The sequence below is a fragment of the Nelumbo nucifera genome, chromosome 1, assembly GCF_055504915.1.
Source record: "Nelumbo nucifera cultivar China Antique chromosome 1, China Antique-T2T, whole genome shotgun sequence".
NCBI lineage: Eukaryota > Viridiplantae > Streptophyta > Magnoliopsida > Proteales > Nelumbonaceae > Nelumbo > Nelumbo nucifera.
The window spans coordinates 212,704,412-212,721,070 of NC_142649.1; the positions used below are offsets into that span (position 1 = coordinate 212,704,412).

The 16,659-nt window shown below is 41.3% G+C and overlaps 1 protein-coding gene across 3 annotated transcripts in view; it reads right to left on the bottom strand.

The window, feature by feature from the left end:
- The window catches only part of GMI1 (gamma-irradiation and mitomycin c induced 1), a 107,688-nt gene that overhangs the window by 66,359 nt on the left and 24,670 nt on the right, over positions 1–16,659 (bottom strand). For 2 of the 3 annotated variants that reach the window (XM_010269291.3, XM_088896117.1), the window contains exon 11: positions 5,680–5,766. The exons of the other annotated variant lie outside the window; for it this stretch is intronic. In XM_010269291.3, the coding sequence (XP_010267593.1) occupies positions 5,680–5,766 (87 nt within the window). The remainder of the gene's footprint in view (positions 1–5,679; positions 5,767–16,659) is intronic. 3 annotated transcript variants of the gene reach the window in all.

The following is a 16,659-nucleotide window of genomic DNA, read 5'->3' on the forward strand; positions in this document are numbered from 1 at the left end:
GAAGCCCAACTGGGCAGCAGATTGGAAACTAATTAAACACTGAATACTTAATGGGCCTAAAGCCCATTTCGAAGTGGGCTGATATGATCACCCATCAATGGGGCGAATTTGAGATTGAAGTTAGCAAAAAGGATTGGGCTCTTAGCCTTATCCACTCTTAGAGACCAAATTCAAATCAGATTTGAATCTGGTAACCTCCTGATAAGATCAGGAGTAAGCTAACTCTATCTGGGAAAAGGATTAAGAATATCCCCTATCCAAATACTGATTTGGATTGGGATAACTCCTGATTAGGAGATTTCTTAATCAAGAAGAAAAGAGAGGAGAATTTCGAATGAACCAAGAGAGGGAAATCAGATTTCGATCCAAGAGGTTCTGGTAAGCAAGAAAGGTTCCTGCGAATTGAGATTAGATCTCATTCTCTCCAGAAAAGAAAACAGTTCAGCCTTTTCGTTTCTGGAAATCTCCTCCTGCCGCCGCCATCTGCATTGTTGCAAGATTTGATCTTTGCAGAAAAGAAAGTCAAGAAACCAGTTCTTGACATCAGTCTTGCAAGAAAGACTGAAAGAATTCAGTGTTTAGTACATCCAGGGGATTCTTGTGAAGGATCCAGTGTGTAGGACGCACCCTGCTGGTTCTGTTCCATCCACAGCTGTGTCATCTTCAGCAGGGAGAGATCTTGGAGCATTCTTTGGGCGTGAACACCAACTTTGGGAGATACTGCTTCTTCGGATCAGGTATAATCCTCCCATTTATCTTTTGGTACAGATCTGGTTTGATTAGGGTTCAAGTAGATCCTTGAATATTGTATTCTAAATTCAGGGAATATGATTCCCAGTTGGGAGAAGGTAGGAAATTTTTGAAATTCGCCCCACCCATTCCGCAACCTTTATGGCGTCCATTAGATGGATCCTACCATTCTTTCACCTATTGCACTTCGAAAAGGAAAAAGGAAGTGTACAGCTCATTGCATCTCACACTACCTTTCCTATAGTAGACTATCTCCTTCCTACCAGGCCTTCCTTTCTTCCCTTGACTTTGAGTCTATACCCAGAAGTGTTAGTAAGGATCTCCCCAAACCTGAGTGGAAGACGGACCTAATTTTTTGGCTTCTCCCCATTCTCTTCAACTTCTCTTCTCTACACAAACCTTCTTTTCTTTCTTTTACAGTTTTATATCAAAACGAGAAACTTTGACACCTTTTCTAAGAGAACAAAAATACTCCCAAATACAAAGAACAAAAAGGCAGAAAAGAAAAACATGGGAAATAGTTTCACCATTGCATTTACATAGGATCCACAAGTGAGGGGGAAGGCAATTATTTGGCCTTCTTTTCTACAACACATCACAAGTGTTGATCTTTACAAGGAAGACTTCCCAGCAAAAGGCCTGAACCTTAGGAGGGATTGGCTTACACCAATTTTCTTTCACCGGGAAAATTATCCCCATGGTAGATGGCTGAATTAAGAAGTTAAAGAAAGAAGCATAAGTAAAAAGCCATTTGGAAAGATTAACCACACGCTGGTATCCTCTACATTTTGATCCAAAAAGACCGAATCAAGTCTAGCCAAAGGAGAGATGAGAGAGACTCACATTCCGATTCCCTAAGACCCCTTCTGAACCCAAAGTCCCAATTTAAACCTGAGGCAGAGAAACTCAAAAAGTTAGAAATGGGTTCAGATATGTAATTGGAAAGTAAATAAAGCAAAGGAAATTGCAAAGTGCATAAGTTGCTTTCCAAGAAGAGGTTAAAATTGCAAAGGGTACCACCTTTGTGTCCCAATCATTGTCTAAAATACCATGCATGTTAGAAATGACCTTATGCCAGAGCCTATTTCTTTCTAGGTGAAACCTCCAGAACCACTTTCCTAGGAGAGCTAAAATCTTTTGGGCTATCCTAGCCCAAGCCCCCACCCTTCTCTTTAGGCCTACTAACTTGTTCCCAATTCACCAAATGGTTTCTCTTATCAACTCTTGGTTCCCAAAGAAAACCCCTCAATTTTTCCAATTGACCAACAATTTTGGCAAGAGCATGAAAAGTGGACAAGAAGTAAATGAGAAGGTTGGCCAAGGTGGCTTTGATCAGGGTTATCCTTCCTCCCAAAGAAATGTAACACCTCTTCCAAGGTGCCAATTTTTTAGTAAAACTCTCAACTACAAAGTTCCAAAAATTCTCATTTCGTGGATTTCCACCCAAGGGGATCCCTAAGTACTCTAGGGGTCAGTTTTTTACTTCACAACCCAAGGACTCTATCATTCTAATGATTTCCTCTTCTTGTAAATTCAGGCCCGCGAGACAGAATTTCCCTAAATTGACATAGAAATTGGATAATTTCTCAAAGGAGCTAACAAGAAGTTTCAAGTTCCTAAGGGCCTCAAGGCTATAGTCATCACATAGAAAAGTGTTAAGTCATCTGCAAACTGCTAGTGGGTAACCACAACTTCATCCCTTCCCATCCTCCAACCCCTTATTGAATTATCCAAATCAGCCTTAAGGATCATTCTACTTGGAACCTCTACAATCAAGGTGAAAAGCAAAGGGGATAAAGGATACCCTATTGCAATCCTCTTTTAGTTGGGGAAGAAATCTCTAGCAGCCCCATTAATCCAAAATTGAATAATGCACTAAGCCCATGAATCCCTTAATCCACTTTCTCCACCTTTCTCCCAATCCAAACTTCGCCATAACTTCAAGAAGGAAAAACCAACCCACCAAGTTCTATGCCTTCTCTAAGTCCAATTTACAAACAAAACCTTTCCCTCTTTTCTTCTTTTTTTTGATAAATGTTCCCTCTTTTCTTCTTTTCAGATATACATTCATTTGCCACTAATATTTGGTCAACAATTTGTCTTCCCTCCACAAAAGCACCTTGAGATTGTAAGATTATTGTGAGAAACACCATTTTTAACCTGCTGCATGAACCTTTGGCGATTATTTTATAAAGGCTTCCCACCAAACTAATTGGTCTGAAATCCCTTGGGGTTCTGGCTTCCTTTTTCTTATACACTAACATAATGAAGGTGGCATTTGTTCCTAGATACCTCCCCTTTTTGGTGAAACTCATCAAACACTTCCTTTAGGTCCTTTTCCAAAATTTCCCAACACTCTTGATAAAATGCCATGGTGAAACCATCCAGCCAAGGGGCTTTGATCTTTCCATGGAGAAAACGACCTCTTTGATTTCCTCAATACTAAATGACTCCTCCAAGGCCCTAGTTTGAACATCAGTCACCCTATCCCATTGCAGTTCAGGCAGTTCTTGCCTATTCCCCTCCATTCTGGAAAAAATGCCCTTACAATGATCAAGAAAGACCTTGACTATCACCTACCTCCGAACTTCAATCCCATCCACTTCCACACTTGTTATTAATTTCTTTCCTTCTCACACTTGCTAACAAAATAAAAGAACCTTCTGTTTTTGTTCCCTTCCTAAAGCCACTTACATCTAGATTTTTGTATCCAAGAAATCCCGTTCTTTCTTAGAAGCTCTTCTAATTCCACCTTTTGCTTCCACCACTCTTCTTTGTCCTCCAATCTAAAATTTCTTTGTGCTTCCTTTCTGTCCAACTCCACAATATTGGAAGAAATTCTTTCTTGAGCCTCTTCAATTCTTCTAAAGTGATCCTTATTCCATGCTTTAATTTTCCCCATCAGAGCTTTCAAAGTCCTCATAAACCTAACACCTTTTTTCTACTTCTTGGTCTTCCCTCATCCCACCAAGATTTTACTCTTAACTTAAAAAAGGGATCCTCCAACCACATATTCTCATAACAGAAAGGGAAAGGACCACCAAATAATGACTCTTGTCCTAAAGAAATAGGGCAATAGTCCGATGTTACCCTATGCAAGGCCCTACCTACGAGGTTTTCCCACAAGTCTTCCCAATCTACCGAAAAGATGAACCTATCCAAATTGGAGCAAATTGTATTTGCTTGAAAATTTGACCAGGTGAACTCAACAAGAGTTATAGTTCTTTCAACTCAAGAGACTCAATCCAATTGTTAAATTCCCTCTTGCTAAGGGCAATGCCCTAACTTGGCATGTTTGTTTCCTTGGAGAATCTAAGAACATTGAAGCCACCCCCTAGACACCAAGGCTCCTCCCACAATCCTCTAACAGCACTCAACTCCTCCCAGAATTGATCTCTTTCTCAGTATGAATTGGGGCCATACATATTAGTTAGGACCAATGCCCTTCCATCATTTGCTCTTTTAATTTTAATGGAAACCAAATAAGTCCCAATGAGTTCCTCTAGGCAATTCATTTCCTCATTTTTCCACATAATTAGTATACCCCCTGAAGCTCCCCAAGAAGGTGAGAAAGCCCAACTTCCTCTAGCTCCCCAAATGCTTCGAATCCATCTTCTATCTCCAAGAGTTTGGTTTCTTGGATTAAAATCACATTTGGCTTCTTTTTTCGTAGTGCACTCCTAATCAATCTTCTCTTCTTTGCACTCCCTAAACCCTGCACATTCCAACTAATGATCATCACTCTTTAACTTGTCAAGGACCCTAACACCCTCCTCCCTCTTATCTCACTTTCCTTTCCCCCCCTCCTCCTATCGTCCCCCTTATCATAAGAGATCTCAGTAGCCAATTTCTCCACTTCAAGTCTTCTTTCCTTCTGCCCTACCCTTTTTTGTTCTCGAGTACACCTTAACATTCTCAGGTTCAGATGGTGTCTCTTCCCCATGAGTCAATCCTTTCTCATTTTCTAGTTCTGTGGTTTCCTGTCGTACGCTGCTAATGTCTTCTTCTCCCCTACATCACTTTTCCTCCTCTTATAGTAAATCAGACAGATTACTGAAGACTAGATCTAATATTCTTGCCTCACCAGAGTCCTCACTAACTTCCTGTCTTGAAGACTTTGCTTCAGTCTCAAGGGCACAAGGACAGCTAGCAGTCAATGGCAATTCGACATCAGCTGGAGGAGGACCCAGGGTTAAGATCACAAACAAAAGGAGAAACAGACTGAAAAGGAAAAAACAATATACCCATATTTATAACATAAAATAGCAACTGGTTGTCCTACTAAAAAATCCTACTCATACTTGGCTTAGGAGTACTAACTGAAAACAGAAAACAATGACTCCTAACAAGTAATAACTATATAACTAAAACTACCACGCTGTAAAACACTCTACTAACACACTTCTAACACAACTGTTTCTTAAACTTCAAGACTTACTCTAGCTCCTAGACAGAATCTTCTCCACAATTGTACTGAATAAGAACCAAAGCCTTAGAATTGTTGGGCACATTTCTTTGGTTTGTGTCATACAATAATGTCAATTTTCAAGGTCTTTGTATGTGGAATATTAAGTGTTAGATGGGTTCAAAAGTTTCAAATGATAAGTACTACTTTAAAGTACATGTCAGCGAAAGGACAAACATAAAAAAGTAGCAATATGATGAGTATCAATCAGGTTGCATGCTCAATACTCAATTCTTGAGCATTATGTGCATTGATACTTTTGAACCTTAGTTCCACCATTCCACTCTACTCAGTGTCATATCCATTGTTAAATTGTGAGCCCTCAAATCAGTTCACACCACTACAACCCATGTCCTTACTGGTCTGCCCATTGCACTTCTAGACACTTGACTTGTAAAAATAGCCTCATAACAATTCAAACTAATAAATCAAATTATCTTCAACAGTAAATCTAAGTAGAAAACCTGAATGTATGGAAAATAGATGTCCTTTAGTTTGCATTGGAGTTGAAATACATCCAAACTTCTAATCTTAGGCTCAAAAATTTCAACCTGTCAAGCATTTCAGAAAGGCAAACCCTTTAGTGCCCTATAAGGAAGACTCAAAATGTTAATTACACATGTTAAATGTATCATATAGTTGGGATAAGGCATGGATAATGATGGTGACAATGAAGAAGATGATGATGATGATGATATGTATCATATGGTTCAGCTCTACATGACTGTTCTACCAGAGACAAGACAACAATTATCTCATCTTGCAAGCACCTTTAGCTTAAACTAGAAGTAGAAACAGAAAATATGAATTAATTGTTATCAAACACTCCCAAAAGCAATTATATCGAGAAAATCATGAACTAATTTCTGCAAAAATATACAAATCCATACATGGTATACAATTTGACAGGCTAATATACTGTCCTAAACAAGATAAGCTGGAGGTACTGTGGTGCCAAAACTTTGAATACAACAAAGAAGCTCCAAGACCAGATTGGTGCAGAATAGCTTGTAAAAGACATGCCAGACTGTGCTGCAAAGGGGATCCAATGAAGATGCAAGTGTTATTGGTACAAGCGAGATAGGCCAAGACTAATTCTTGCAAATTGAAAAATGGAAATGCAGTCTATAAAATAAAAATGAATTTCAATATTATATACTGAACCATTGTGATTGTAAATTCTCTAATTCCTCTTCTTATTTTTTTACACCATCTATAAGGGCATGGATTGGCGATGGTTGGAGTACTCCAAAAGTTGAAGGAAAAGGCAATTGGATCTAGATAGAAGAAAATGAACTAACCCCCAAAGAGGCTACACAACATACCCTCTGGAGAGGGACCAGGTTCCTGATGAACATTGGTGATCTGAGTGAAAGATTGAGAGAGGGAGAGGAAGAGAGAGAATGTTTGGGTCATGGGTCCCCTCCCTCGGACATGGATCCCTACTTATATATTTTTCTCTCTTTCTGGAATTTTCCAATAATTTTTCCAACTCATCATGAGTGGCCCGCTATCAGCCATATACATTACCCGTTTGGATTGATTATTTAGACCAGACCAGGCCAGCCGGGTCAGATGTCCATCCTCCTACACCATCTACTACCCCTTCATATATGTTCCTAATTACATCAGTATAGCTACTCAAATCCAATATTGCCCGGATATGACAAAGACAAGACTAGACAAGGTATTGGATATGGAATTTACACTAAAATATAAAGCATCCAATACAATACAACACTCTTGGATAGGCATTTGATTACTATAGATTGCAAGCCCTATCTTCCCAAAAATGACTTCCATAGAGACATTATCATAACTCTACCTCTTGGACCAACTTCTTTACCTGCTCTTGTCCATTAAGGTAACATAAACCCTTACTCGTCACTGCAACTGGGCATCACCAAGGCAAGGAGAGCACCTTAGTGGTGAATCCTTGCCACTTTATCACTGCACCTGGGTGCAGCACATCAACACCTGGAGAATTCTCTAGCATTGCACAAAATAATTTAGGATTCATATTATTATTAGATTGGCTAAAAGTTTTATGTCAATTGACAACCAAGCACAACCACCAAAAAATAGTGAAATTTTCACTAAAATTGCAAACCATGGAGCCAATAAACACTACCTACTAATAGATTAGAGTGTAACATTGCTATCACCCCTAGAATGAGAATCTCCAGCATATAAAAACTTCAGTTCTAAGCTATAAACCCCAATCTATATATATAACCTAAAAGCAAAAGGCTGTACAGCCAATTGTTGTGCATTTGCCAAATGGAATCTTTTTTATATAACCTAAATGAAATCTTATAATCTTAGATGTAAATCAGTCCTCTAATATCAAGATTAAAACTTAGTGATTAGCAGAATAGATTTGTGTAAATCAGTCCTCTAACCCTATTTTATTAATCTCTAAAAATTTGATGAAGACAAGTATACCCTTAAGTGGGCGGCCAGCTTGGCAGTTACATAAAGAAAATAAAACAAGAACAAATAACAGGCCCATTAAGTGAGGCCCATCAACATAAAATAAAAGATAAAATAAAGGATATCACACGAGAGGCTGTTAGGGTCCATTCGGCCGAGTCTCTTTGCACTCCCCCTCAAGCTGAGCATAGATGTCAATCATGCCCAGCTTGCTTATATAGTGTGTCAATTTCCCCCTGGAACTCCCTTGGTCAAGATATCAGTCAGTTGCTCTTCTGATGTGATAAATGGTAAACAAACTTCTCCTGAAGAGACTCTTTCCCTTATGAAATGCCTATCAACCTCAATGTGCTTAGTTCTATCATGTTGAACAGGATTATGTGCAATGTTGATAGTAGCTTGGTTGTTGCAATAAAGCATCATTGGTTTCTCGTAGTCCACCCCCAATTCCTCTAAAAGGGATCGTAGCCATACTAATTCTGACACACCATGAGCCATTGCCCTGTATTCTGCTTCAGCTGAGGATCTAACAACTACTAATTGTTTCTTACTCCTCTAAGACACAATATTCCCAGCAACCAGAGCACAATAACCAGAGGTGGACCTTCTGTCATCAATACATCCTGCCCAATCTGCATCAGTAAAGGCTTCCAGATTCATGTGACCATGCTTAGCAAATAGAATACCTTTCTCTAGAGTACCTTTCAAGTAGCACAGAACCCTCTCTGCAGCAGCTAGATGAGTATCTCTAGGATATTGCATAAACTGACTGATAGCACTTACCGCATAGGAAATATCTGGCCGAGTCATGCAAAGGTATAACAACTTCCCAAGTAGTTTCTGAAACACTCCCTTATCAGACAAAGGTTCACCATCTGTGGCAGAAAGTTTATGATTAGGATCAATGGGAGTGGAGATGGGTTTAGCTCCAAGTTTACCAGTTTCAGCAAGAAGATCAAGGACATATTTGCGCTGGGATATGAATATACCATCCTTAGATCGAGCAACTTCAATGCCCAGGAAATACCAAAGATCTCCCAAATCTTTGATTTCAAATTCAGAGATGAGAAATGCTTTTAGTTTACTGGCCTCTTCAATGTCATTACCCGTGACCACAATATCATCAACATAAACAATCAAGAAGGTCACTAGAGAGTCATTTCTCTTCACGAACAGTGTATGATCAGAGTGTGTTTGAATGTAGCCAAAGGAAACAAGAGCAGCCTGAAATCTCTCAAACCAAGCCCGAGGAGATTGTTTGAGACCATAAATAGATTTGTGTAGTTTACACACCTTGCCTTTCATTTCTTTCCCATACACTCCTGGAGGTAGAGACATATAGACCTCTCCATGCAGTTCTCCATTCAAGATGGCATTTTTAACATCAAACTGGTGTAGGGGCCAATCAAAAGTAGCTACTAGAGAAAGTAAAACCCTGACTGAAATCATCTTAGCTACAGGAGCAAATGTCTCAAAATAGTCAATGCCATACATTTGGATGTAACCCTTAGCAACCAACTGAGCCTTAAACCTCTCAACAGAGCCATCAAAGTGATATTTAATAGTAAACACCCATTTACAACCCACTGGTTCCTTCCCTTCCAGCAAGTCCACAATATCACCAGGTATGATTCTTATGCAATGCATCAAGTTCGGTCATCATAGCATCCCTCCATTCATCTTGAGATAAAGCTTCCAGTACAAACCTGTGTATCACATGGGAAGAAATAGAGGCAAGAAAAGAGTAGTAGGAAGGGGAGAGAAGGTTGTAAGATAAGTGTTTGGAAATACAATGGGTTGTACACTTCTGCTTGCCCTTGCGAAGAGCAATAGGAAGGTCAAGGTCTGGAACAATCAGAGATGGGTCAATAGAGGGCTGACTTGTTTCCTCAGGAATGATGGGAGTGGCAAGATGTTCTTCTGAAGGAGTGGAAACAACCTGCACATGTCTGAATCTCTGCCTTTGGTACCACCTTTGGAGAGCAGGAGCAAAAGCAAGAAGGACATCAGGGGTAGGTCCAGTGGAAGAGGTGGACACCCCATGATCGGACTCACAAGGGATAGGAAGAGGAACAGCTGGAGACATAGCAAAGTACTAATCAGATTTCTCCCCCTCAAGAGGAATACTAAAGAAGGGAGTCAACTCTGCAAAGGTGACATCCCGAGATACAAAGCGGGTGCCACGAACTAGATCAAAACAGCAATAACCCTTCTGTGTGGAAGTATATCCCAGAAACACGCACTTATGAGCCTTAGGTTCAAACTTGTGCCTTTGGGGACTATGAATATGCACATAGCAAGTACACCCAAACACACGGAGAGGAAGAGAAGAGATCCTCATCCGAGAAGAGAAGACTAAAAGGGGTTTTAAAGCCAAGGACCCTGAAGGGCATACGGTTGATCAGAAAGGTAGCAGTAAGAACAGCATCTCCCCAAAACTTTATAGGAACATGAGATGCAAATAAGAGGGATCTGGCAACCTCAACCACATGCCTGTTCTTTCTTTCCACCACCCCGTTTTGTTGAGTGTAGGAACAAGAACTTTGATGAATAACCCCAAAATTTTCAAGATAGGTGGAGAGGGTTCTCTCAAAATACTCCTTAGCATTGTCAGAGCGGAATATTTTGATACGGGTATTAAACTGGGTGAGGATGAGTACATGAAAATTTTTCACAATAGTTGGTACGTCATCCCTGAATTTCATGAGATAAATCCAAGTGTAACGCGAATAATCATCAATAAAAATGATAAAGTACCTATAACCCCCCATGGTTGGCATGTGATACGGCCCCCATACATCAGAGTGAACAATATGGAAAGGAGAAAATGATCACTTATTGCTAATTGAATAGGAATGTCTACAATGCTTTGCCAGATCACATGATTCACAATGAAGACTCGATAAAGACACTCCTTTAAACATATCTGGGAACAGATGACTCAAAGCGGAAAATGACAAGTGACCAAACCAAAAATGACATAATAAAATTTTGTTAACAGACTCTGACACGACCGACTCTAAGGCAACTCCATGAGGTGGTCCCAAAGCATGATCTAGTGTGTCCAGCAAGTATATTTCGTTCGCCTCATGGCCACTCCCAATCATCCTCTGAGACTGCAAGTCCTGAAAAACACAATGAGTGGGAAAGAAAGTTATGCTGCAATTCATTGACTTTGTTAAGCTACTAACAGATAAGAGGTTTGTGTTAAGCTTAGGGACATGAAGAACAAAAGATAAGAATAGGGTGTCAGAGGTCTTTATATCACCTTTACCAGAGATGGGGGCAAGGGACCCATCGGCAAGGGATATTTTCTCTTTCCCAGAGAGAAGGTGATATGAGCAAAACATGTTAGATAGGCTGGTCATATGGCCTGATGCACCGGAATCAATAATCCAAGGGATTTTATGATTACCTAAAGCTGAAGCATGATTAGCAGAAGCATGTGTACCTGAGTGAGCAGAAGCCGATGAAGATAATGTATTGTTGAAAGGGTGAGTCAAAGAAACCATAGCTTCCAAGTGATTTAGGAGCCTCCCATACTTCTCAAAATCCAGCTTCATTGCAGCCAACTGCTCAATAGTTTATTTTTCTTCACTTTCCTTACTTCCCCCTTCAGGCACTGTAGCAGCATTAGCAGTCTTGGATTTTCCCCCCTGACTACCCTTCTTAGGGTTATTATTGTTCTTAAACCTATCAGGAATAAGTTCAGGATGAAGCTTCCAGCAGGTGTCCTTTGTATGACATGGTTTCTTGCAATATTCACACACCTGCTCTCTTTTCTCAATAGGGCCCTTCGGTTTCATTCCCGCATGTGCAAAATGTTCTGTAGATGGACTCTGCAACTGCACCTGCCGCCTACTCTGCTCACTACTTATCATAGCATATGCCTGTGAAAGAGTAACCTCATCCCTGACCAAAATGTTCTGTCTGATAATATCAAACTCAGGGTTGAGTCCAATGAGAAACTCAAACACCCTATTTCTCTCTGTTTTGGAGCAGCTACGGTAATCCGAACCAGTGAAGAAGGAAGAAGAAGATGAGGAATAGGACAAGAGAAAGAGAGAACAGGAGGTGATGAAGGAAGATTTGGCCCGACCTCGCAAATCACACCACATGGCAAAAAACAAGTAGCTCGGCACTTACCGAGGGAACAAACACCAAAGGGAAGAGACCAGCGGTCCGAACTCCCTACAAAGTGCCCGAACTCCCTACTTAGAGCTCGGACTCCCTGCAAGGAGCCCGAACTCCCTACTTGGTGCTCGAGCTCCCTACTTAGAGCTCGGACTCCCTGCGAGGAGCCCGAACTCCCTACTTGGTGCTCGAACTCCCTACGAGGAGCCCGAATTGGCCCGTCTTATGACAGCCCGGGGCCCCCCTTATCCGAACTCAAGACTTCGCCTCACGCACCGCTCCGGGCACTTCGCTTCTGGAGCATTGAACTGGACGAACCACACCGTACCTAACACCGAAGGAGTCCGTATCCGGGGGCAGCACGCCTGACTGACTTAGGATCTGATGCCTGACGGCCGCATTTCAAACGGCCACCTGCCACCGTCACCTGTCAACCGCTACCTCCAGTTACAGAGACGGCTCCGACAAAAAGAACAGTGACGGTTCTGCCCTAGCAAAGGCTATGACACCCGAACTGGCAGAAGCACGGAAATACTCATTCCCGACCTGACAGGAGTCTAGGAGTGAGTGCGCGAGGTGGTTAAAAAAGGCTCTCCACCCACAAAGAGGAGGTATGCAAACTTTGCGCTATCTGGTTTTACCTTGCCTTTGAAGGATTCTAACTTAAGCTTCGGAGCCTTTACACCGGGTTCTCCCCAGAGCTTCCTCGTCTTCTCCGTTTCAGGTTCTCTTCTACTCAGTTCAAAGGCAAGGTCATTGACAACTAAGACCGGCCGGATTGCGCATCATCAATTGATTAGTCAGCCATTCAGTTTAGTCGAAACTAATTAGTCACCCATTCAGTCGACCCCCTTATGTTTATTAGGTTCTAATTACACTTACAAAGACTAAACTGCCCACACTTAAGTGTGGGGCAGAGTGCTCTAACAAAACAGTCGCATAAGCAAAGTACTTAACTGACATGAGATTACTAAACTACCCCTATTCGGCTCACTCTAACACTCCCCCTCAAGCTGGAGAATATATGTCATATAATCCCAGCTTGTTACATAGATGGTTCACTTTCCCTGAGTTTAGAGCTTCCTCGTCTTCTCCGTTTCAGGTTCTCTTCTACTCAGTTCAAAGGCAAGGTCATTGACAACTAAGACCGGCCGGATTGCGCATCATCAATTGATTAGTCAGCCATTCAGTTTAGTCGAAACTAATTAGTCACCCATTCAGTCGACCCCCTTATGTTTATTAGGTTCTAATTACACTTACAAAGACTAAACTGCCCACACTTAAGTGTGGGGCAGAGTGCTCTAACAAAACAGTCGCATAAGCAAAGTACTTAACTGACATGAGATTACTAAACTACCCCTATTCGGCTCACTCTAACACTCCCCCTCAAGCTGGAGAATATATGTCATATAATCCCAGCTTGTTACATAGATGGTTCACTTTCCCTGAGTTTAGAGCTTTTGTAAACAAATCTGCCCATTGATCATTCGAGCCCACATGTTCTGTGTTTATCTCTCCAGCAAGGACCTTCTCCCTCACAAAGTGGCAATCAACCTCTATGTGCTTTGTTCTCTCATCAAATACAGGATTGGATGAGATATGGAGTGCAGTTTGGTTGTCACAATACAGTCTCATAGGTTTATCCATGTGAAACCCAATTTCTTGTAGAAGATTCCTCAACCACACTATCTCACAAGTAGTATGTGCCATGGCCCTATACTCAGCTTCAGCACTACTTCTGGCACAACCGTCTGCTTTTTACTCTTCCACGTCACAAGATTTCCTCCAAAAATGTGCAATAGCCCGTAGTAGATCTTCTATCATTCGCTGAGTCTGCCCAGTCTGCACCTGTATACCCCACTACTTCAAGTTTTCCTCCTGGTTTATACAATAGTCCACGGCCTGGAGCTCCTTTCAAATACCTCACAATTCTAAGAATTGCATCCCAGTGAGGTATACGAGGGTCCTGCATGAATTGGCTCACCACACTGACTGCAAAGGATATGTCGGGTCTCGTGATAGTCAGATAGTTCAGCTTCCCCACTAGTCGTCTATACCTTCCAAGATCTTCAAATACTTCTCCTGTATCACTGTTCAACTTAACATTTGGTTCCATAGGGGTCTCAGCCGGTTTTGCACCTAACAATCTTGTTTCTTCCAATAGATCAAGAACATATTTTCTTTGGCACAGATTTACACCTTGTTTTGACCTGGCAACCTCTATTCCCAAGAAATATTTCAATCTTCCAAGATCTTTTGTTTAGAAATGATTTTGCAGAAATACCTTTAATTTGCCAATCCCCAATTTATCACTGCCAGTAATGACAATATCATCCACATAGACCACAAATAGAATCTTCCCAGCTTCTGAGTCAGAGCTGAACACTGAGTGATCTACCTGGCACTGCTTCATTCCAAAACTCTTCACCACTTCACTGAACTTCCCAAACCAAGCACGCGGCGATTGTTTCAGCCCATAAATTGCCTTCTTCAACCTGCATACCTTACCATCCTCCCCCTGAGCAACAAACCCAGGTGGTTGCTCCATATATACCTCCTCCACAAGATCACTATGGAGAAAGGCATTCTTTATATCAAACTGAAACAAAGGCCAATCATACATAACTGCCAGGGAAATTAGTACACGAACAGAACCAATCTTAACCACCGGAGAGAATGTCTCCATGTAGTCCACTCCATACAATTGTGAGTAACCTTTAGCAACGAGTCTGGCCTTCAGACGCTCCACACTACCATCTGGCAAGTATTTCACAGTATACACCCATTTACATCCCACAGCATGCTTACCAGGTGGGAGAGTAGTAAGTTCCCACGTTTGAGTATGTTGAAGAGCAGAAAGTTCCTCCTCCATTACCCGCCGCCAATCAGGTGAACTGAGAGCTTCTTGAACATTGTTAGGTATGGAAATAGAGGATAAAAGGGAAACAAACTGGCAATGTGATGTAGAAAGACGAGATAATGAAACAAAATTGGAAATGGGATGGAGGGTACAACTGCGTTTACCTTTCCGTAAGTCAATGGGTAGGTCAAGGTCTGAAGGTTCAACAATAGGAGCCATGAGAGGATCCGCAGATGAGGTAGAAGCTGGAGAAGGGGCCGGTGTCGTTCAACGTGTATACACTTCCGGATTGGTGGACGTTCGGTGGTGAACTGCACGGGATTAGGTGATGAGTGTACTCCAACAACAACATCTGGAACTAGATCACTGACAGGGAGAGGAAGAGGAAGTGCGGGTGGAGACGAAGGCGCTTCAGGACTTGAGAAGGGGACTGACTCAAAAAAGGTGACATCAGGATTGACTCAAAAAAGTGGACTGATTAGTCACCCATTCAGTCGACCCCCTTATGTTTATTAGGTTCTAATTACACTTACAAAGACTAAACTGCCCACACTTAAGTGTGGGGCAGAGTGCTCTAATAAAACAACCACATAAGCAAAGTACTTAACTGACATGAGATTACTAAACTACCCCTATTCGACTCACTCTAACACTCTCCACTAGCTTTCTATACATTTCAGCATCCTTTTTATTCTCCCATACCACTGTCTCCACAACATCAATTTCCTACCATAGGGATTTTAGTATAGAGTAGTAGATTGCCACTCTTCTCCCCCTGTCTCAAGTTCTTCACATCACTTTTAAATTTGTATGCTCTGGCTACATTCAGTTTCTGTGAATAGGTCTCAGTTACACAGTCCTATATCTCCTTGGCCGAAGACATCTAGAGATAGTGCTGGCTTATATGGGGTTGCATAGAGTTGACTAACTATCCTATAACAGTATAGTTCTCTTGCATCCATCTTTCAAATTCAGGGTCTGTCTCTTCGGGTTTCACCTTGCTGCCTGTGAGATACCCGAGTTTTCCTCTACTACAAACATAGATTTTTATAGACTGTGCCCAAGCAAGATAGTTCGTCTCATCTAACTTAATTGTGGTAACACCAGTCAAAACGGAATCTACTGAAGCAGGTCCAGAAACTGGCACCTGCTTGAACTCATTGCATCCATTAATCAAACGGAAATGAAAGAACAAAATATTTTGACTATGTAAACTTACTTGAAGTCAAACCAGAACATGGGTGAATGAAAAACTAGGGTTTCGCTCCGTCCAGCAGATGGGAGGAAGAGAGGACACTTCTGCACCTTCCAGACTAACCCAAACTCTTCCAAACCTGAACCACCCTCCTTTAGCAGTCACAAAACACCTTCAAAGCACAGAGCGCCACACCCAAGCTTCACCTTTCCTAGTAACCTCGAAAATCTCTAGTCGGCTAGGGTTTTGGGCAGTAGGAGAACAACATCACTTCTTGGCAAAATCTAGCCAGAACTAAACTCTCCAAACCCTTCTACCAACTAGGCAAGTGATTATCTATACTATAGAGAACCTATCTCTTCATACACTCTCTTGATTTTAGAGTGTACAGGAACAAAGGAAAAAAGGAAGAGGAATTGAACCTGGCTTTGATACCAAGATGTAAATCAGTCCTCTAATATCAAGATTAAAACTTAGTGATTAGCATAATAGAACAGGTCTGAATAACTGTATAAGAGAGGAAGATGGCGAAGAGAAGAGATAAGAGAAGAAGTTGAATAAATCACCCTTCTCCTCTAACCCTATTTTATTAATCTCTAAAAATTTGATGATGACAAGTATACCCTTAAGTGGACGGCCAGCTTGGCAGTTACATAAAGAAAATAAAACAAGAACAAATAACAGGCCAATTAAGTGAGGCCCATCAACATAAAATAAAAGATAAAATAAAGGATATAACACGAGAGGCTGCTAGGGCCCATTCGGCCTAATCTCTTTACAATCTTAATCCTTCCCTTTTCATGCCTTTAATCATTACCATTA